The sequence below is a fragment of the Bufo bufo genome, chromosome 6 (assembly GCF_905171765.1).
Source record: "Bufo bufo chromosome 6, aBufBuf1.1, whole genome shotgun sequence".
In the NCBI taxonomy this organism is placed as follows: domain Eukaryota; kingdom Metazoa; phylum Chordata; class Amphibia; order Anura; family Bufonidae; genus Bufo; species Bufo bufo.
The window spans coordinates 94,907,557-94,929,138 of record NC_053394.1 but is presented as its reverse complement, the minus strand read 5'-3'; the positions used below and the strand labels follow the sequence as shown (position 1 = coordinate 94,929,138).

The 21,582-nt window shown below is 45.8% G+C and overlaps 1 protein-coding gene across 4 annotated transcripts in view; it reads left to right on the top strand.

Moving 5' to 3' along the window:
• Nucleotides 1-20,834: 20,834 nt before the first annotated feature.
• The window catches only part of FAM13C (family with sequence similarity 13 member C), a 187,337-nt gene continuing 186,589 nt past the window's right edge, over nucleotides 20,835-21,582 (top strand). For all 4 annotated transcript variants that reach the window (XM_040438223.1, XM_040438222.1, XM_040438224.1 and 1 more), the window contains exon 1: nucleotides 20,835-20,975. In XM_040438223.1, the coding sequence (XP_040294157.1) occupies nucleotides 20,914-20,975 (62 nt within the window). In that variant the 5' untranslated portion in view covers nucleotides 20,835-20,913. The remainder of the gene's footprint in view (nucleotides 20,976-21,582) is intronic.

The following is a 21,582-nucleotide window of genomic DNA, read 5'->3' as shown; positions in this document are numbered from 1 at the left end:
CCCTATATACTGGCACAATATGGGGGGGCACTATGGAGAAGAGGGGAAGCACTATGGGGGCCCAATATACTGGCACAATATGGGGGGCACTATGGAGAAGAGGGGACGCATCTACTGGGGGCTCTATATACTGACTCTCATTATGGGGGCTCTATGGAGAAGTGGGGGGTAAAGGAGCACTATGGGGGCATTTACTGGGGGCCCTATTTACTGGCACGCATTATGGGGGGCACTATGGAGAAGTAGGGGAGAAGAACACTATGGAGGCATTATATAGGGGCATTTAATACTGGCAACCATTTTGGTGCCACTATGGGGAAGGGGGAGAGGAGCATTATGGGGGCATCTATGTGGGGCAGTCTATAGGGGCATTTTATACTGGCACATTATGGAGGACACTATGGGGACAGGGGAGGAGCACTATGGGGCATCTTCTGGAGGCACTATATAGGAGCATTTTATACTTTAAATTATAGGGGCACTATGGGCACCTTAGCTCAACTGGGGGCACTAAGTGTTTTTTCTAGTGGCACACAGTACGGGTCATTGGAACACATGAGGGCATTCTGGGGACATTGGCTCTACTGGGGGCACTAAGATGTTTGTTTGTTTTTTGTCTTTTTTTATTGACACACAACGGGGCATTTTTTGCACTGGTGCACACTATAAATATAATTATTACTACCAGGGGCATTATGGTGGGCTTTAGGACAACTGGGGGACTATGGGAGTATTATTACCGTACTTCTGGGACACAATTACTGTTGGGGGCACTATAGAAGCACTATTACTACTAAGTGCACTCTGGCACAGAATTATCACTATTGTTGGGATTTTTGGGAGCACTATTACTGTGGGGGAACCCTGGCACAGTATCAGCTTAGCACAGTTGTTTTTGGGGGACATTATGGTTACACTATTAGTGTCAGGGGCACTATTTGCTGGGTTCAGTTATTTTTTAGAGCATTGTGTTTCAATAACTATTGAAGGGGCGCTATCTGTGTGTAACTAGTATTTTCATGGGGTTTATGCAGTATAGTTTTGGGGGTGCATGATGGGATGTTGAGAAGGTGGGTGGATGATGGAAAAGTAGGAAACTAAGTTGTCTGTCAAACTCTGCAGAGAGAAGAGAAGGCTGAAATAAATCATCATGGCGGTCTGGTCTGAATGGAGAAGATAAAGAAAGAGAACATCTACATCAAAGGAGACATCACTGGATGCAAGAGGTATGGGGGGCTGTATTAGGCTACTTTCACAAATGCGTTAATAATTCTGGCAGGCTGTTCCAGCTGAGAGCAGCCTGCCAGAACTCACTGGATCCGGCACTGCAGACTGAATGCCCGCAGCCCCCATCAACTACAATGAGGTACCGCAGAGATCTGTGTTTTTTTTGATGTTCGCCCTGTTGGTAAATTTCCATAGAAACTGCCCTGAACCCAAGGCTTTTTTTTTTTATTCAAGTATTTACATTTAGGTAAAAAAATAAAAATTTTTACCTCTTGTTTTTTCTTTTTTTAATTTAGCTCTATAATGCTTACACATAATACAGGTGAAACTCGAAAAATTAGAATATTGTGAAAAAGTCCATTTATTTCAGTAATGCAAATTAAAAGGAATTGCATTAATGCAGCTTAAAATTAGAATTTTGTGAAAAGGTTCAATATTCTAGGCTCAAAGTGTCACCCTCTAGTCAGCTAATTAATCCATACCCCCTGAGCAAAGGGTACCTCAAAATTGTGACTTTGGGGTTTCATAAGCTGTAATCCATAATCATCCAAATTATAACAAATAAAGGCGTGAAATATCTCGCTCTGCATGTGATGAGTCTATCTCATATGTTAGTTTCACCTTTTAAATTGGATTACTGAAATAAAGGAACTTTGAACGATATTCAAATTTTCCAGGCCCGGGCATATGGGGGGGGGGGGGGATTTATAGAACTTGGATAACCTCTTTAAAATCTATTCCAAATATCTACATGGAGTCACATAAACAACCTGCCCCTTCCCCCTTCCATACCGATCCGGATACGTTTGTTACATGATTATATATATAGAATTACAATTATCCTGGCAGGAGTGTATGCTGTGTTATCTTCTCACCGGACACAATGATATACCTCATACTTCTGCGTTTTATTACACAACAAAATAATCTTTGTTTTGAAGCTGAATCCTTCCTGTAAGGTTTAACCCCTTAGTGACCACTTATACGTCTTGTTCCGGCGATCACAAAAGGACCTTAGGCTGGGTCTCATGTGCAGCAGAGAGCAGGGACTTAGCTCTAATGGCCTCGATTGGGTGAAATGCCAGTCAGGGCCATTTAACCACTGAGATGCCGTGGTCAATAGTGACAGTGGCATCTAAGTGGTTACAGAGAGGCCAACTGCCTCGTTTCTCCCATTGGCACCCCACAAATTAAATTGTGGGGTGTCGATGTCTGTGCACAATAGCCTAGGAGCAAATGAAGGCCCCAGGCCTGCCTCCAATGTTTCCCATCAGGCTGCGCCTCTCTGGCGCACCCTGATGGGGACTGTTAGTATAGCACTGACAGTAAAATGCATTTGTAAAGCATAAGGGTACTTTCACACTAGCGTTTTTCTTTTCGGCATAGAGTTCCGTCCTAGGGGCTCAATACCGGAAAAGAACGGATCAGGTATATCCCTATGCATTCTGAATGGACAGTAATCCGTTCAGGATGCATCAGGATGTCTTCAGTTCAGGACGGAGAAAATACCGCAGCATGCAACGGTTTTATCTCCGGCCCAAAAAACTGAACCCTTGCCTGAATGCCGGATCCGTCATTTTTTTCCATAGGAATGTATCAGTGCCGGTTCTTTCCTTCCTTTAGAAAATTTGAAAAAACATAGAAACGGATGCGTTCTTGCAATGTATTTGTGAGACAGATCCATTTGCATGCAGATTGCTGGATCCGGCAGGCAGTTCCGGCGACGGAACTACTTGCCGGATCACTCTGCCACAAGTGTGAAAGTACCCCAAGTTGTACAATGCATTGTAGAAGCCATCAAAAGATCACCTGTTACAGTCCTATTGTGGGACTAGTAAATAGTGCTAATGCATTGGAGGATATGAGAGAAGCAATCTGATGTCTGCTTGTTATAGTTCCCTATGGGAACTATGAAATGAGTAAAAAATGTTTTTAAAAATAAAAAAAATTAAAAAATTCGCCTTTCCCCAAAATGTAATGAATAAAAAAATACACATAATGGGTATTGCCACATACGAAACCGCCCGTACTATTAACATTTAAAAATATTTTTACCATGAGGCAAACAGTGAAACAGAAAAAAAGTAAAAATGGACGATTCGCCCTTTTTTTGTTGGTTCACCTGCCACCAAAAATTAAATAAAATGTGATTAAAAAGTCTTACACATCCCAGAATGGTATAAATGAAGAGTACACAAATAGTGGTCGTTCAGGAGGGGCAGTCAGAGCCTCCCTGATATACTGCTCAAAGATGCAAAAAGATAAACTAAAGGGGCAGTAGACTAAATAAAACTTCGCTTTTAATGATTAAGGAGATAAAATAGCCCCTACTAGACTAACAACAAATAAGACGTGCCCTAATTTGGACAAAGGACGGGGTCCAAAAAACCTGCAAGGGGTGGCCCAGACAGGAACTCTGATCCTGGTAGGTAACCCTTGTAAGGCCCTGGTCAATGACAAAAAGGGGACAGAGTACCACTTTGGAGTACTATAAAATATATGTAATGAACACAGAAAAAAGGAAGGGGGGGTATAACACCACCCAGACGTCCAAAGGGGTCAGGGCGGGGGCATACTCAAGTGTCCCAACGCGTTTCTTCGGTTGGAGCCCCAGGAATCTTCAGGGGACACGGGGCTATGTGTTCGCTGTAATCAGTCTGTGACTAAGCCTATGAACAATAAAGTGCATGTATAGTAAAATGCCACAGGGAAATAGTCAAGAAAGAAAAGAAAAACCCACCCATCACCTGGTATAAGATCATAGGGAGGTTTTTCACTTACTCGTTTTTTGGCTGCGGTCGCGGGTGGCTGTAGGCACACTGTGTAGCAAGACCCAGTGTGGTGGTGTCTGCTAGGATGATGACCGGCAGTTAGTGTGGCGAAATCCGCCACATTATAAGGGCTAGGGGGCCAGGTGAAGCGCATTTACTATACTATACATGCACTTTATTGTTCATAGGCTTAGTCACAGACTGATTACAGCGAACACATAGACCCGTGTCCCCTGAAGATTCCTGGGGCTCCAACCGAAGAAACGCGTCGGGACACTTGAGTATGCCCCCGCCCTGACCCCTTTGGACGTCTGGGTGGTGTTATACCCCCCCCCCCCCCTTTTTTTCTGTGTTCATTACATATATTTTATAGTACTCCAAAGTGGTACTCTGTCCCCTTTTTGTCATTGACCAGGGCCTTACTAGGGTTACCTACCAGGATCAGAGTTCCTGTCTGGGCCACCCCTTGCAGGGTTTTTTGGACCCCGTCCTTTGGATACTTTATAGGGTTTACAGGACAAGTAGGGAGGTACTAGGGCCAGTGGGCAGTACACACTACAACCCCTGCCGCCCAATTTGACCTTCCACTCTGTACCTGAGTTAATCCCCTAGTGATATATATCTGTGTGTTGTGCCTTTATTTGTCCAAATTAGGGCACGTCTTATTTGTTGTTAGTCTAGTAGGGGCTATTTTATCTCCTTAATCATTAAAAGCGAAGTTTTATTTAGTCTACTGCCCCTTTAGTCTATAAATGAAGAGTCCAGATCGCCCCGCAGAGAATGAGCCTTCACACAGCTCCGTACACATAACTACAAAAAGGTTATAGGGGTCAGAATATGGCGATGACAAGAAAAAAAATATATGTATATACTATACATATGTGGTATCGCCGTAATCGTACTGACCTGGAGAATGAAAGCAACAAGTCAGTTTTACCGTATAGGGAACGCCGTAAAAACAAAACCCATAAAACTGTTGCAGAATTGTGTTTTTTGTTCCTGTTTCACCCCATTTGGATTTTTTATTTCCTGCTCCCCACTACATCGTATGCAATATTAAAGGGTTTCTGTCACCCCACAAAACTCATATTTTTTTTTTTGGATCGTTAGATTCCTTATAGGGCGATATAGGAGAATATAATAGTCTTACTTACTTTCATGCCGCCGATTCTTTATAAAACGAAGTTTTATAATATGTAAATGAGGGCTCTACCAGCAAGTAGGGCGTCTACTTGCTGGTAGCCGCAGCAGCAATCCGCCCCCTCGCCGTGTTGATTGACAGGGCCAGCCGTGATCTCCTCCTCCGGCCGGCCCTGTCAGTAATTCAAAAATCGCGCGCCTCTGGTCATTCGGCGCAGGCGCTCTAAGATGAGGAGGCTCGTCTCCTCAGTGCGCCTGCGCCGATGACATCACCGAAAGAGGAGACGTCATCGGCACAGGCGCACTGAGGGAGTTCTGAGGAGACGAGCCTCCTCATCTCAGAGCGCCTGCGCAGATTCAACACGGGCGCGCGATTTTTGAAATGCCGACAGCGCTGGCCGGAGGAGGAGATCCCGGCTGGCCCTGTCAATCAACACGGCGAGGGGGCGGATTGCTGCTGCGGCTACCAGCAAGTAGACGCCCTACTTGCTGGTAGAGCCCTCATTTACATATTATAAAACTTCGTTTTATAAAGAATCGGCCGCATGAAAGTAAGTAAGACTATTATATTCTCCTATATCGCCCTATAAGGAATCTAACTATCCAAAAAAAAAAAAATTAGTTTTGTGGGGTGACAGAAACCCTTTAAATGGTGGAATTACAAAGTGCAACTTGTCCTGCAAAGAACAAGCCCTCATATGGCTATGTAAACAGTCAAATAAAAAAGTTATCGCCCCAGAGAGGCAGGGAGTGAAAAATCTGAAAGGGTTAAAAACTACAACTTGTTCTGCAAAAAATAAAATAAAAATGCCTGCAAAAAACAAGCATATGGCTACATTGATGGAAACATAAAAAAGTTATAGGTCTTGGATTGTGATGATGAAAAAAGTTTGGGGGGAGGGGGGGTGTCCCCGCACAGTGTGACACTGGCATCACGGATTGGATAATGTCTGACTGTGCAGAGACACCCCCAATTGGTAACTCCCATCTGGACCTTCACTGCAAACTGCAAGTAATTAATGCATTCCTTTATTATTCCAGCTAGAAGTTATGAAGGAATTGCTTGCAGTTTTCAATTAAGGTGAAGATGGATGTTACCAATGGATGGGGGTGTCCCTGCACAGTCTGACACTGGCATCACAGATTGGATAATGTCAAACTGTGCAGAGACACCACCAACTGTTAACACCCAGCTGGACCTTCACTGCTTACTGCAAGTAATTCTTTCATTCCATTATTATTCCAGCTAGCAGTTATTTAGGAATTGCTTGCAGTTTGCAATGAAGGTTACCAATGGGAGGGAGTGTCCCCGCACAGTCTGACACTGGCCGCACTTATTGGATAATGTCAGACTGTGCAGAGACACATCAGGCTACTTTCACACTGGCGTTTTGGCTTTCCGTTTCTGAGATCCGTTCAGGGCTCTCACTAGCGGTCCAAAATGGATCAGTTTTGCCCTAATGCATTCTGAATGGAAAAGGATCCACTCAGAATCCATCAGTTTGCCTCCGATCAATCTCCATTCCGCTTTGGAGGCGGACACCAAAACACTGCTTGCAGCGATTTGGTGTCTGTCTGATGAAACTGAGCCAAACGGATCTGTTCTGACACACAATGTAAGTCAAGGGGACGGATTCGTTTTCTATGATACAATCTGGCACAACAGAAAACGTATCCATCTTGGCTATGTTAAAGATAATACAAATGGATCCGTTCTGAACGGATGCAGACGGTTGTATTATCTGAACTGATCCGTCTGTGCAGATCCATAACGGATCTTCACCAAACGATGATAAATGAATTTATATATGAATTACTTGCACTTTGCAATGAAGGTCCAGGTGGGGGTTACCAATGGGAAGGGGGGGTCCCTGTACAGTCTGATACTGGCATCACGGATTTGATAATGTCAAACTGTGCAGAGACACACCCAGCAGGACCTTCACTGAATTCATTTCATTATTACTCTTGCTAGAAGTCATGAAAGAATTGCTTACAGTTTGCAATGAAGGTCCAGATGGGGGTTACCAGTTGGAGGCGTGTCCCTGCACAGTCTGACTCTGGCTGCACTGATTGGATAATGTCAGACTTTGCAGAAGCACACTCACAACTAGTAACACCCAACTGGACTGCAAACTGCTAGCAATGCATTCATTAACTTCTTGTAGGAATGATAAAGGGATGGCACCACATAGAGCCATAAGAATAGATGTTTCAGAATTGTTATTATATGGGGGGATGCAGGTAGTTACTAAACAGACATGTCAGGAGAGGGGACAGGTCCTCTTTAAGGTGTGTGTAGGACAAACAAGACATACAATAGATCCAGATTCACAGTTTTTATGTTTGTTTATCTGTTGCAATGTAATATCCCAGATAGCAAGTAATTGTGCTGCAATTTTGAAAAGGACTTGCTAAATCTGGAGACTTGACAAGCTTCACAAGTATGTTGCAAACTTGCAGCAAGTCTTCTTTGCAAGTCTCCAGATTAAATAAAGCCTCATTCACACAGTCAGTGTTTGGTCAGTGATTTCCATCAGTGATTGTGAGCCAAAACCAGTATTGGAGCCTCCACAGACATAAGGTATAATGGAAAGATCTGCTCCTGTTCTGTGTTTAGAGCCTTACCTGGTTTGGGCTCAACATTACTGATGGAAATCACTGACCGAACACTGATGTGTGAATGAGGCATAACTTGCTTTTGCAAACTTGCCGCAAGTTCTCGTAAAGCTATTATGCTCTTGCTAGAGACTTGCCAAGCAAATTTGCTGCAAGTTGAAAAAGTGTCAACTAAAAGTTGTGGGGCAAGTGCTCTGCAAGTGTACAACTCGCCAGAGAATGTGTGCAGCAAGTTAACAAGACTTACAATTTAACCCTGCCACAAGCTTGTGGCAAGTTATCCTTGCTATCTGGGATACTATATATATATATATATATACACACATATACACCCAATGTAATATACTATATATATACACTGCTCAAAAAAAATAAAGGGAACACTTAAACAACACAATGTAACTCCAAGTCAATCACACTTCTGTGAAATCAAACTGTCCACTTAGGAAGCAACACTGAGTGACAATCAATTTCACATGCTGTTGTGCAAATGGATAGACAACAGGTGGAAATTATAGGCAATTAGCAAGACACCCCAATAAAGGAGTGGTTCTGAAGGTGGCGACCACAGACCACTTCTCAGTTCCTATGCTTCCTGGCTGATGTTTTGGTCACTTTTGAATGCTGGCGGTGCTTTCACTCTAGTGGTAGCATGAGACGTAGTCTACAACCCACACAAGTGTCTCAGGTAGTGCAGCTTATCCAGGATGGCACATCAATGCGAGCTGTGGCAAGAAGGTTTGCTGTGTCTGTCAGCGTAGTGTCCAGAGCATGGAGGCACTACCAGCAGACAGGCCAGTACATCAGGAGACGTGGAGGAGGCCGTAGGAGGGCAACAACCCAGCAGCAGGACCGCTACCTCTGCCTTTGTGCAAGGAGGAACAGGAGGAGCACTGCCAGAGCCCTGCAAAATGACCTCCAGCAGGCCACAAATGTGCATGTGTCTGCTCAAACGGTCAGAAACAGACTCCATGAGGGTGATATGAGGGCCCGACGTCCACAGGTGGGGGTTGTGCTTACAGCCCAACACCGTGCAGGACGTTTGGCATTTGCCAGAGAACACCAAGATTGGCAAATTTGCCGCTGGCGCCCTGTGCTCTTCACAGATGAAAGCAGGTTCACACTGAGCACATGTGACAGAGTCTGGAGATGCCGTGGAGAACGTTCTGCTGCAACATCCTCCAGCATGACCGGTTTGGCATTGGGTCAGTAATGGTGTGGGGTGGCATTTCTTTGGAGGGCCGCACAGCCCTCCATGTGCTCGCCAGAGGTAGCCTGACTGCCATTAGGTACCAAGATGAGATCCTCAGACCCCTTGTGAGACCATATGCTGGTGCGGTTGGCCCTGGGTTCCTCCTAATGCAAGACAATGCTAGACCTCATGTGGCTGGAGTGTGTCAGCAGCTCCTGCAAGACGAAGGCATTGATGCTATGGACTGGCCCACCCTTTCCCCAGACCTGAATCCAATTGAGCACATCTGGGACATCATGTCTCGCTCTATCCACCAACGTCACGTTGCACCACAGACTGTCCAGGAGTTGGCAGATGCTTTAGTCCAGGTCTGGGAGGAGATCCCTCAGGAGACCGTCCGCCACCTCATCAGGAGCATGCACAGGCATTGTGGAGGCCACACAAACTACTGAGCCTCATTTTGACTTGTTTTAAGGACATTACATCAAAGTTGGATCAGCCTGTAGTGTTTTTCCACTTTAATTCTGAGTGTGACTCCAAATCCAGACCTCCATGGGTTGAAAAATTTGATTTCCATTTTTTTTTATTTTTGTGTGATTTTGTTGTCAGCACATTCAACTATGTAAAGAACAAAGTATTTCAGAAGAATATTTAATTAATTCAGATCTAGGATGTGTTATTTTTGTGTTCCCTTTATTTTTTTGAGCAGTGTATATATATACATATACACACACCCAATGTAATATACTATATATATATATATATATATATATATATATATATATACACATACCCAATGTAATATACGGTACTATATATATATATACACACACACCCAATGTAATATATATACACATATACACACACCCAATGTAATATACTATATATATATATATATACACCCCCAATGTAATATATATATATATATATATATATACACACACATACACATCCAATGTAATATACTATATATATATATATACACACACCTCCAATGTAATATACTATATATATATATATATATATATATATACATACACACCCCCCCCCAATGTAATATACTATATATATATATACACACACACCCAATGTAATATACTATATATATATATATACATACATACACACCCCCCCCAATGTAATATACTATATATATATTTATATATGTACACACACACCCAATGTAATATACTATATATATATATATATATATATATATACATATACATACACACACACCCCCCCAATATAATATACTATATATATATTTATATATGTACACACACACCCAATGTAATATACTATATATATATATATCTGTACACACACACCCAATGTAATATACTATATATATATATATATATATATATATATACACACACACACCCAATGTAATATATATACACATATACACACACCCAATGTAATATACTATATATATATATATATATATATATATATACACCCCCAATGTAATATATATATATACACACACACATACACATCCAATGTAATATACTATATATATATATATATATATATGTATAGACACACACCCAATGTAATATACTATATATATACACTGCTCAAAAAAATAAAGGGAACACAAAAATAACACATCCTAGATCTGAATTAATTAAATATTCTTCTGAAATACTTTGTTCTTTACATAGTTGAATGTGCTGACAACAAAATCACACACAAAAAAAAAATGGAAATCAAATTTTTTAACCTGTGGAGGTCTGGATTTGGAGTCACCCTCAAAATTAAAGTGGAAAAACACACTACAGGCTGATCCAACTTTGATGTAATGTCCTTAAAACAAGTCAAAATGAGGCTCAGTAGTGTGTGTGGCCTCCACGTGCCTGTATGACCTCCCTACAACGCCTGTGCATGCTCCTGATGAGGTGGCGGATGGTCTCCTGAGGGATCTCCTCCCAGACCTGGACTAAAGCATCTGCCAACTCCAGGACAGTCTGTGGTGCAACGTGACATTGGTGGATAGAGCGAGACGTGATGTCCCAGATGTGCTCAATTGGATTCAGGTCTGGGGAACGGGCGGGCCAGTCCATAGCATCAATGCCTTTGTCTTGCAGGAACTGCTGACACACTCCAGCCACATGAGGTCTAGCATTGTCTTGCATTAGGAGGAACCCAGGGCCAACCACACCAGCATATGGTCTCACAAGGGGTCTGAGGATCTCATCTCGGTACCTAATGGCAGTCAGGCTACCTCTGGCGAGCACATGGAGGGCTGTGCGGCCCTCCAAAGAAATGCCACCCCACACCATTACTGACCTAATGCCAAACCGATCATGCTAGAGGATGTTGCAGGCAGCAGAACGTTCTCCACGGCGTCTCCAGACTCTGTCACGTCTGTCACATGTGCTCAGTGTGAACCTGCTTTCATCTGTGAAGAGCACAGGGCGCCAGTGGCGAATTTGTCAATCTTGGTGTTTTCTGGCAAATGCCAAACGTTCTGCACGGTGTTGGGCTGTAAGCCCAACCCCCACCTGTGGACGTCGGGCCCTCATATCACCCTCATGGAGTCTGTTTATGACCGTTTGAGCAGACACATGCACATTTGTGGCCTGCTGGAGGTCATTTTGCAGGGCTCTGGCAGTGCTCCTCCTGTTCCTCCTTGCACAAAGGCGGAGGTAGCGGTCCTGCTGCTGGGTTGTTGCCCTCCTACGGCCTCCTCCACATCTCCTGATGTACTGGCCTGTCTCCTGGTAGCGCCTCCATGCTCTGGACACTACGCTGACAGACACAGCAAACCTTCTTGCCACAGCTCGCATTGATGTGCCATCCTGGATAAGCTGCACTACCTGAGCCACTTGTGTGGGTTGTAGACTCCGTCTCATGCTACCACTAGAGTGAAAGCACCGGCAGCATTCAAAAGTGACCAAAACATCAGCCAGGAAGCATAGGAACTGAGAAGTGGTCAGGTCACCACCTGCAGAACCACTCCTTTATTGGGGGTGTCTTGCTAATTGCCTATAATTTCCACCAGTTGTCTATCCCATTTGCACAACAGCATGTGAAATTGATTGTCACTCAGTGTTGCTTCCTAAGTGGACAGTTTGATTTCACAGAAGTGTAATTGACTTGGAGTTACATTGTGTTGTTTAAGTGTTCCCTTTATTTTTTTGAGCAGTGTATATATATATATATATACACACACACACCTCCAATGTAATATACTATATATATATATATATATATATATATATACACACACACCCCAATGTAATATACTATATATATATATATATACACACACACCCAATGTAATATACTATATATATATATATATATATATACACACACACACCCCCAATGTAATATACTATATATATATTTATATATGTACACACACACCCAATGTAATATACTATATATATATATATATATATATACATATATCTGTACACACCCCCCCAATGTAATATATATATATTTGTGGTCAAGGCTAAATACGAAACTTGGGCAGCGTGCCTGCCTGGAACCTAACCGGCTGAGGTGTGCCTGGAGCCGGGTATGAGAGTAGCCTAAAAGGGGGCTACCCTAAGGAGGACCCTTGAAATGAAGGGAATGGGTGGGTGGGACCAAGAACCGGAACGCCCACTGTGATGAGGTAAGTGGGGGTTTAAATAGGCTCAAGCCCCTCCCACAAATGCAGGCTGAATCTCAGCCTTACCAACTTGTGGTCAAGGCTAAATACGAAACTTGGGCAGCGTGCCTGCCTGGAACCTAACCGGCTGAGGTGTGCCTGGAGCCGGGTATGAGAGTAGCCTAAAAGGGGGCAAAATGACAACAAAATAGTTAAGGTGTAAGACTTTATTACCTTATAACACCAAAGACCGAAATGCCTGCGAAATCTCCACCTGCGGGTTAGGTATGTATCTGGTGAAGCAAGACGAACGCCATCTCCCCATCTTTCGGATGACGTGGGCGGGGACCCCCTGCCGGGAAGCCGCGGAGGCTGCCCCAATGCGGAAGGAATGACCAGATATTGCTCCTGAGTCCAACCCTAAGCCAGCAGCCACCGTGCGGATGTGGCTGATGAATTGCGCCGTGGTGAGAGCTCCCTTCAGATGGGGTAGCAGAGGGCTGTGAGGTGGCGCATCCCGGAGGGTGAGGATGAGCTGGTCAAATACCTGTAACGGGCACCATTCATTACTAGTGGGAAAAAACTGGACCTCCACCGGGGGGCCTGTTTGACTGGTTTTGGAGATAATTATCCTCAGCGCGTAATGGTCAACCACCCTCACCAGCTGTTCTCGGTGCAAGCTGCACCGTCCCGCCGTGCTGCACGTGAACTCGCCTGGCCTAAGGAAGCCGTAAAAAGCTAAGTACATGGCGGCTTTGATGATTAAGCTGGAAAAGGGCCCAAAAGGAGCACCATCCAGGGCTGAAGATAATTTCCGGAACATCTCTCCCGTGACGCCCTGCCTGCGGGACGAGGGATTGGACCCACCCTTCTGGACCCCTCGTAAGGTGGCCTTGACTGCATGCGCAGAAAAAATGGATCCGCCCCCTGGGTTGCGGAGCATGGTGTGGTGTTGGACGCCTGCTAGGTACAACTTAATGGTGTTGTAGGAGAGGTGTAACTGGTGGTGGCAATGGGCGATGAAGGCCATGATGTAAGGAATGTCCGCCAGGCCCGCCTGCGGGTGCAGACGTGAAAACTCCTGGAAGGTTTTCAGGCCTGAAAGGTAGTTCCTGGCCGTGTTTGGGGCAAGGGACTGCTGCGCCAGGTCCCTTGCTGACGAGACGAGCAAGCCTAGTCCATTGACAGGGAACTGAAAGGCGGGGTGGGATATCTGCGTGGCTCGGCCTCCGGCATGACCTGGAAGAAAAGTTCAAAATTAAACCTAGACAGTGCGTCGGCTGCTACATTCCTCTCCCCCGGGATGTGGCTACAATGCACATGGAAGTTATGTGACAGGGCCAGCCAAACCAGCTGGCGCAACAGCGCCATGATCTTGTGGGACTTGGCCCTGCCCTTGGCCAAGATGTCGACCAAGGCCTGGTTATCTGTCACAAACATCACCGGCAAGTTAGCCCAGAGGTGGCCCCATGCCTGAGCAGCTGCCACGATGGGGTATAATTCCAACAGAGAGGAGGTGCGGATGGATTCAGCCTCCTCTAAGATGGTACTGGGCCAATGATCCGCTAGCCACTGGGAACCCCAAATGGCAGCGTAGCCGCAAGATGCAGCTGCGTCTGAAAAAATGGTCGGGCAGGAGGAAGACCAAGGTGACACAAAAAAGGAGACGCCGTTCCATCGGGACAGGAACAACTCCCACATGGCCAGGTCTGCCATGGCCTGGCCGTCCAAACGGATGATGCTGTCCTGTTCGGGTGCTGAGGGAAGAAGCTGGAGCAGCCTTGACACAAAGGTTCTTCCCTGGGGCATAATCCTGGAGGCAAAGTTGAGCCGCCCCAGAAGAGACTGCAACTCGACTCTAGTGAGGCATCCCGTGGCTGCCGCATGGGAAATGACCTCCCGACACTGAGTGAGTTTCTCCTCCGGTAGGCTGGCTTGCAACAGAACCGAATCCAGGACGATGCCCAAGAATGAGACCCTCGTGGCAGGACCCTCAGTCTTTGACTCCGCGATCGGAACAGCCAGACTGGCGAACACTCCGAGGAGGATGGTGAGTATGCTGGACCCGCCCTGCGGATCCTCGACAACCAGAAAATCGTCGAGGTAGTGGATGACCGACCGGAGGCCTCCGTGATGGATCAGGATCCAATGCAGCGCCTTGGCCAGCTGGTCGAATAACCACGGGCTACTCTTGGATCCAAACGTGAGCCTGTTGGCGAAAAAATACTGGCCGGCCCACTCAATGCCGTAGAATTGCCATAACTGCGGCAGGATGGGCAGGAGTTTAAATGCATCCGCAATGTCAACCTTTGCCAGCCAAGCGCCCCTACCATGTGACAGGATGGCCTGGATGGCGTCGTCCACCGAGGAATAACGCATGGAAAATTCCTCTGAGGGAATCAGAGAATTAAGGCTTGGAATACCGGACACATGAGGGGCGGACAGATCATAAATTAATCTTTTTTTATTAGTGTTCTTTTTTGCCACTAAGCCGATGGGGTTAATGCGCCATGAGGAAAACGGGATGCGTGGGAACGGGCCTATGAGGAACCCCTTGGAAACTTCCGACTGGAGCAACTCGCTAGTTGCTGGAGGGTCCAGGGTGGCGGACAGCAGATTCCTGCCCTGCCAGGGCACCTGCGGCAGGGTGATGAGCCCTGTGTGGAACCCCTGGCGGAAGCCTGCCAACAGGAACGCCACGAAGTCTTGATCGTGGTGATCGTGAAGGAGTGCCGTCAAGAGGTCCACGTTGATGTCCGCTAGTCAGGAACCCTTGGAAGATTTCTTTGGGCAGGCGGACCGTGGGTGGGCCCTGAAGCACAGGGAGCAGACGTGGAGTGACCTGCAGCTGGCATATGAGCACCCCCCTGAATTAAAGTTATTACAGACCTGGCTCTTCCCCAGGTAGACAATAGGTCTGCCGAGCTTATCTGTGGAGGGGTTGGAAGGAAATGATCCGGAGGTCCCCGGGATGGCCCTGTCCTGAGGCGGGTGCGCAGCATTGGGGCACCACTCTGAGGAGTGGAAAATCGACTGACACGCCGCACAGTTGGGAGCCCTGAGGCCAGCGAAGTGACGGCAGAAGAGCTCGGTGTCAATCAAGGACCAGCTGGTGACATACTGGAACTGGGCCAGAGCTGCCGCCGCCTTAGCTGCAAAGGAACGGTGGTAGTCATAGAAGGCCGACCCACCATACTTGTGCCCTAGGTCAGTGACCAGGTACAAATAGCTGTCAAGCTCCTCTCTTCTCTCCGGCTGTGCGGTGCAGACGATGTCCCTGAAGAGGCTGAAGGCCAGGACAAATTCCGGAATGGACAACTTGCGGTTGAGCCGCGAATCCTTGGCCCGAAGGACCACCGACACATCTCCACAGTTGATGACCCGGTTCTCGGGAACATCTTGAGCGGCAATGAGGATTGATGCCAGATTGACATCTTTCCCTGCCAGGATGTCTCTCTTAAGGTTATCAGGAATGAAGTGAGAGGGGGACCCATGTGGAATGGGTCTTGGCGTACCTGTAGCCAGCCAGCCTGATGTAGAGGGAGTCATCAGCGGAACGGGAGCCGGGGGTACAACGGGTGGCCGGGATTCGAGCTCCGAAACCCTTGCCCGCACATCCGCCACCGAGTCCACCAAGGAATTCAGGGTCGCCTGTAGCTGCACCAGGGACAAATGGATGGCCGACGCCTCTGGCTGCACTGTTGTGGTGCTGGGGCTGGTCATGAGCAGTTTGTATAGCTCTGCCTTTCTTGCGGTGGCCGGATGTGGAATGCCTCTTCGGTTCAACTCGGCCAATAGTTTTGGGATGGTCCAACTCCGAAGGGATGAGGGACCCGCTTGGCTTGACACGATTGAGCCGGAGATGGAAAGGCCGTCCTCCATGTCCGAGGCTCGAGACATGGCAGAGCAGCTAAACAAAAATACAAGGCATAACAAAATAAAAGAGAAAGAAAAAAAAAAAAAACGAGGGTGACGATGTACTGGAATTTGGATTGGTGCACGACAGAGAGACACGTACCGGTAACGGAATTCACGAGACGGCTCAGTCGAACCTGGCCTAACCGAACAGACGAAGACAATTAACGCGTGGTTATGACTTGACTGGGACCAAGGTGGTGCCAGTGCGAACTTACCTGAACAGGACCGGAAGGAACGGAGAACTGGGAACAAACTTCTGTAAATAAAGCACAGGCAAAAAAAAAAAACATTTGAAAGTGCAGAGGACACGGGTGCCCACCAACCTGCGGGACCAGGCGAACTGGCCAGGCTGGGGCTCACCCTAAGGCCAAGTGACCATCCGAGCGCATCGGATCGAACACCTGACCGAAAAGAGAGCCGCCTGAGCGTACCAGGCGGTTTGACAGGAGAGAAGGCGCGTAGCCATGAAATAGAGGCTGCGCGTAGCAGCGGCCCGCGAAGGGCAGTGGTAAGCCATAAACCTAGGAGTTACGGAAAGCAAGAATGACCCGGGGAGAAGCCGAGGACGGCCCCTTTGGAAGACTTGAAAGCCGAAGGACAGGTGCGTGAACCCGTGTGATAGACAAGAAAAACATGAAGACCTGGGCGTACCAGGAGTGAACCGAGCCCCGGGCGTACCAGGGAAGGAGGAGGTGCCACCAACCGCGACCGGACACCTGACTGTGACCGGCCGACAATGACTTGGCAACAAGACAAAACCCGGTGGCCTGGGCGAAACCAGGAAGACCAGACACCCTGGCCGTAACCAGGTGCCCGAGGTGGGGTGGAGCCAGATCGGTCCTACGTGGGACACCTATCCTTGTCCAAACAGGGAAAATTAAAGGTTTTTTTTTTTTTTTTTTTATTAAAAGGGGGTTAGTCGGTGTCGACTATATGGCGGGTTTGTGCCGCAAATACTTATATATTAATGTTTTTTTTTTTTTTGTTTTTTTTTTTAAGTCTATGCGGACTATATGGCGGGTTTTTACAAACGTACTTATTTTCATTCCCCTTTTTTTATAATTTTTTTTTTTTTTTTTTTTTCTATGCGGACTATATGGCGGGTTTTTTTTTTTTTTTTTTTTTTTTTACAAACGTACTTATTTTCATTCCCCTTTTTTTTTTTTTTTTTTTTTTCAGACTATGCGGCGGTTTTACCGCACACACTTTACACCAATTACTTTTTTTATTTTTTATTTTTTATTTATGAATTCTTCATTTTACTACTTCCTCCTTACTTCCCCCCCATCCCCCCCCGTCCGGCCTGGCTGCCCGTGAGCCCGCGCCCCGCGTGGAATGCAAGCTGACATTGCAGCCAGGGAGACCGGGCAGGGGGCGGGTGACGTCACTGAAGCGCCGGAAGAGGAGTGCGTTCCAGGCTGAAACTCTTTGAATGAGAAGGTGTGTCCAAACTTTTGGTCTGTACTGTATATATATATATGTACACACACACACCCAATGTAATATATATATATTACATTGGGTGTGTGTGTACATATATATAAATATTACATTGGGTGTGTGTACATATATATATATATATATATATATAGTATATTACATTGGGTGTGTGTGTGTGTATATATATATATATATATATATATAGTATAATACATTGGGGGTGTGTGTACAGATATATATATAGTATATTACATTGGGTGTGTGTGTGTATATATATATATATATATATATATATACACTGCTCAAAAAAATAAAGGGAACACTTAAACAACACAATGTAACTCCAAGTCAATCACACTTCTGTGAAATCAAACTGTCCACTTAGGAAGCAACACTGAGTGACAATCAATTTCACATGCTGTTGTGCAAATGGGATAGACAACAGGTGGAAATTATAGGCAAATAGCAAGACACCCCCAATAAAGGAGTGGTTCTGCAGGTGGTGACCTGACCACTTCTCAGTTCCTATGCTTCCTGGCTGATGTTTTGGTCACTTTTGAATGCTGCCGGTGCTTTCACTCTAGTGGTAGCATGAGACGGAGTCTACAACCCACACAAGTGGCTCAGGTAGTGCAGCTTATCCAGGATGGCACATCAATGCGAGCTGTGGCAAGAAGGTTTGCTGTGTCTGTCAGCGTAGTGTCCAGAGCATGGAGGCGCTACCATGAGACAGGCCAGTACATCAGGAGACGTGGAGGAGGCCGTAGGAGGGCAACAACCCAGCAGCAGGACCACTACCTCCGCCTTTGTGCAAGGAGGAACAGGAGGAGCACTGCCAGAGCCCTGCAAAATGACCTCCAGCAGGCCACAAATGTGCATGTGTCTGCTCAAACGGTCAGAAACAGACTCCATGAGGGTGATATGAGGGCCCGACGTCCACAGGTGGGGGTTGTGCTTACAGCCCAACACCGTGCAGGACGTTTGGCATTTGCCAGAAAACACCAAGATTGGCAAATTCGCCACTGGCGCCCTGTGCTCTTCACAGATGAAAGCAGGTTCACACTGAGCACATGTGACAGACGTGACAGAGTCTGGAGATGCCGTGGAGAACGTTCTGCTGCCTGCAACATCCTCCAGCATGACCGGTTTGGCATTGGGTCAGTAATGGTGTGGGGTGGCATTTCTTTGGAGGGCCGCACAGCCCTCCATGTGCTCGCGAGAGGTAGCCTGACTGCCATTAGGTACCGAGATGAGATCCTCAGACCCCTTGTGAGACCATATGCTGGTGCGGTTGGCCCTGGGTTCCTCCTAATGCAAGACAATGCTAGACCTCATGTGGCTGGAGTGTGTCAGCAGTTCCTGCAAGACGAAGGCATTGATGCTATGGACTGGCCCGCCCGTTCCCCAGACCTGAATCCAATTGAGCACATCTGGGACATCATGTCTCGCTCTATCCACCGTCACGTTGCACCACAGACTGTCCAGGAGTTGGCAGATGCTTTAGTCCAGGTCTGGGAGGAGATCCCTCAGGAGACCGTCCGCCACCTCATCAGGAGCATGCACAGGCGTTGTAGGGAGGTCATACAGGCACGTGGAGGCCGCACACACTACTGAGCCTCATTTTGACTTGTTTTAAGGACATTACATCAAAGTTGGATCAGCCTGTAGTGTGTTTTTCCACTTTAATTTTGAGGGTGACTCCAAATCCAGACCTCCATGGGTTAAAAAATTTGATTTCCATTTTTTTTTTTGTGTGATTTTGTTGGCAGCACATTCAACTATGTAAAGAACAAAGTATTTCAGAAGAATATTTAATTAATTCAGATCTAGGATGTGTTATTTTTGTGTTCCCTTTATTTTTTTGAGCAGTGTATATATAGTATATTACATTGGGGGTGTGTGTACAGATATATATATAGTATATTACATTGGGTGTGTGTGTGTATATATATATATATATATATATATATATTACATTGGGGGTGTGTATATATATATATATATATAGTATATTACATTGGGTGTGTGTGTACATATATATATTACATTGGGTGTGTGTACATATATATATATATGCTTGAGAAAGACTGCAAGGAGCAGTTGAAACGTTGCACAGGGGAATTAAAGTGGGTCATTTTTACTGATACTCTGGAGTGCTGCCTCATCTTTGAAGTTTCTATAACCATATTTGACCGAATTGCCTAAGGTCAGAGGATTCTGCACCCGATTACATCTACAAGTGCTGCTGCTCTTTCTTTGTATTGTATATATATATATACATATATATAGTATATTACATTGGGGGGGTGTACAGATATATATATAGTATATTACATTGGGTGTGTGTGTGTGTATATATATATATATATATTACATTGGGGGTGTGTATATATATATATATATATATATATATAGTATATTACATTGGGTGTGTGTGTACATATATATATTACATTGGGTGTGTGTACATATATATATATATATATATATATATATATAGTATATTACATTGGGGGGGTGTACAGATATATATATAGTATATTACATTGTGTGTGTGTGTGTATATATATATATATTACATTGGGGGTGTGTATATATATATATATATATATATATATATATAGTATATTACATTGGGTGTGTATATATATATATATATATATAGTATATTACATTGTGTGTGTATGTATATATATATATATATATATATATATATATATATATATATATATATATATATATAGTATATTACATTGGGTGTGTATGTGTGTATATATATATCTGTACACACACCGTGCACCAGACAAAGCGGCGGTGGCTCCCGGCTCTGCTGTGCTGTGTTGCAGCAGGGCCAGTCCCAGTGGTTAGAGCTAGTGCGCATGTGCAGAGCAGCCCGAGGTATGTGCATGTAGAGCTAACAGAGGCAATGCCATGTTTGTGTACCAGCTGCTGGCCAGGATTCTGTGAGCCCGTGAGCCCCGCTCTGTAGTCTGATGTTTTCTTGCTTCTGTTTCAGCCTCCAGGATAACTCCTTCAGCAGCACAGCTGTAACCGAGTAAGTGAACGCTTCATCTCCCCATAATAGCAGCAGTAAGCGCTGTACTCGGCGCTGTGCGGCCAGCCCTTTGTGCTTCCTGCTGCCTATCTCAGATTGGGATTCCGCCTGGGTAGACCCTGCCATTGGGTGCATAGACCCCCCCCTGTGCATGCAATGGCCGAGCGTTTTGCAACCCTTCAGATGGTTTTGCCTGCGTTGAATCTATTAATCCGGACGCGCTGATGTGCGGGGCGGCGGGGGGAGCCGGCAGGACCCGGCTTTTGTGTAATGCCACTACCCCCCCCTATAGATTTTAGAAGGTGTGCATTTCTTCACGGGGAGCCGGCGTGAAGTGGGTTAACCATTGCAGAGACCGCAAACTTTAATAGATCAGACTGCCGGTTTTTCCCTCCACCCACGCATGCTGCTGCCTTTAGATGTGACAGAAAGCAAAAAAAATGACAGGCGGTTTCTTGTGTGAACGAGCTCCGCGATGTAGAAGGTGATGGACGAGGCCGGGCTGTCCGTATAGTCTCCGCATACTGGTGGCTAGACCTTCATGGAATGGGCAATGTACGTGGGGAGTGTGAGAGACCTGCAAATGGAGGGAGAGAGAGACAGACAG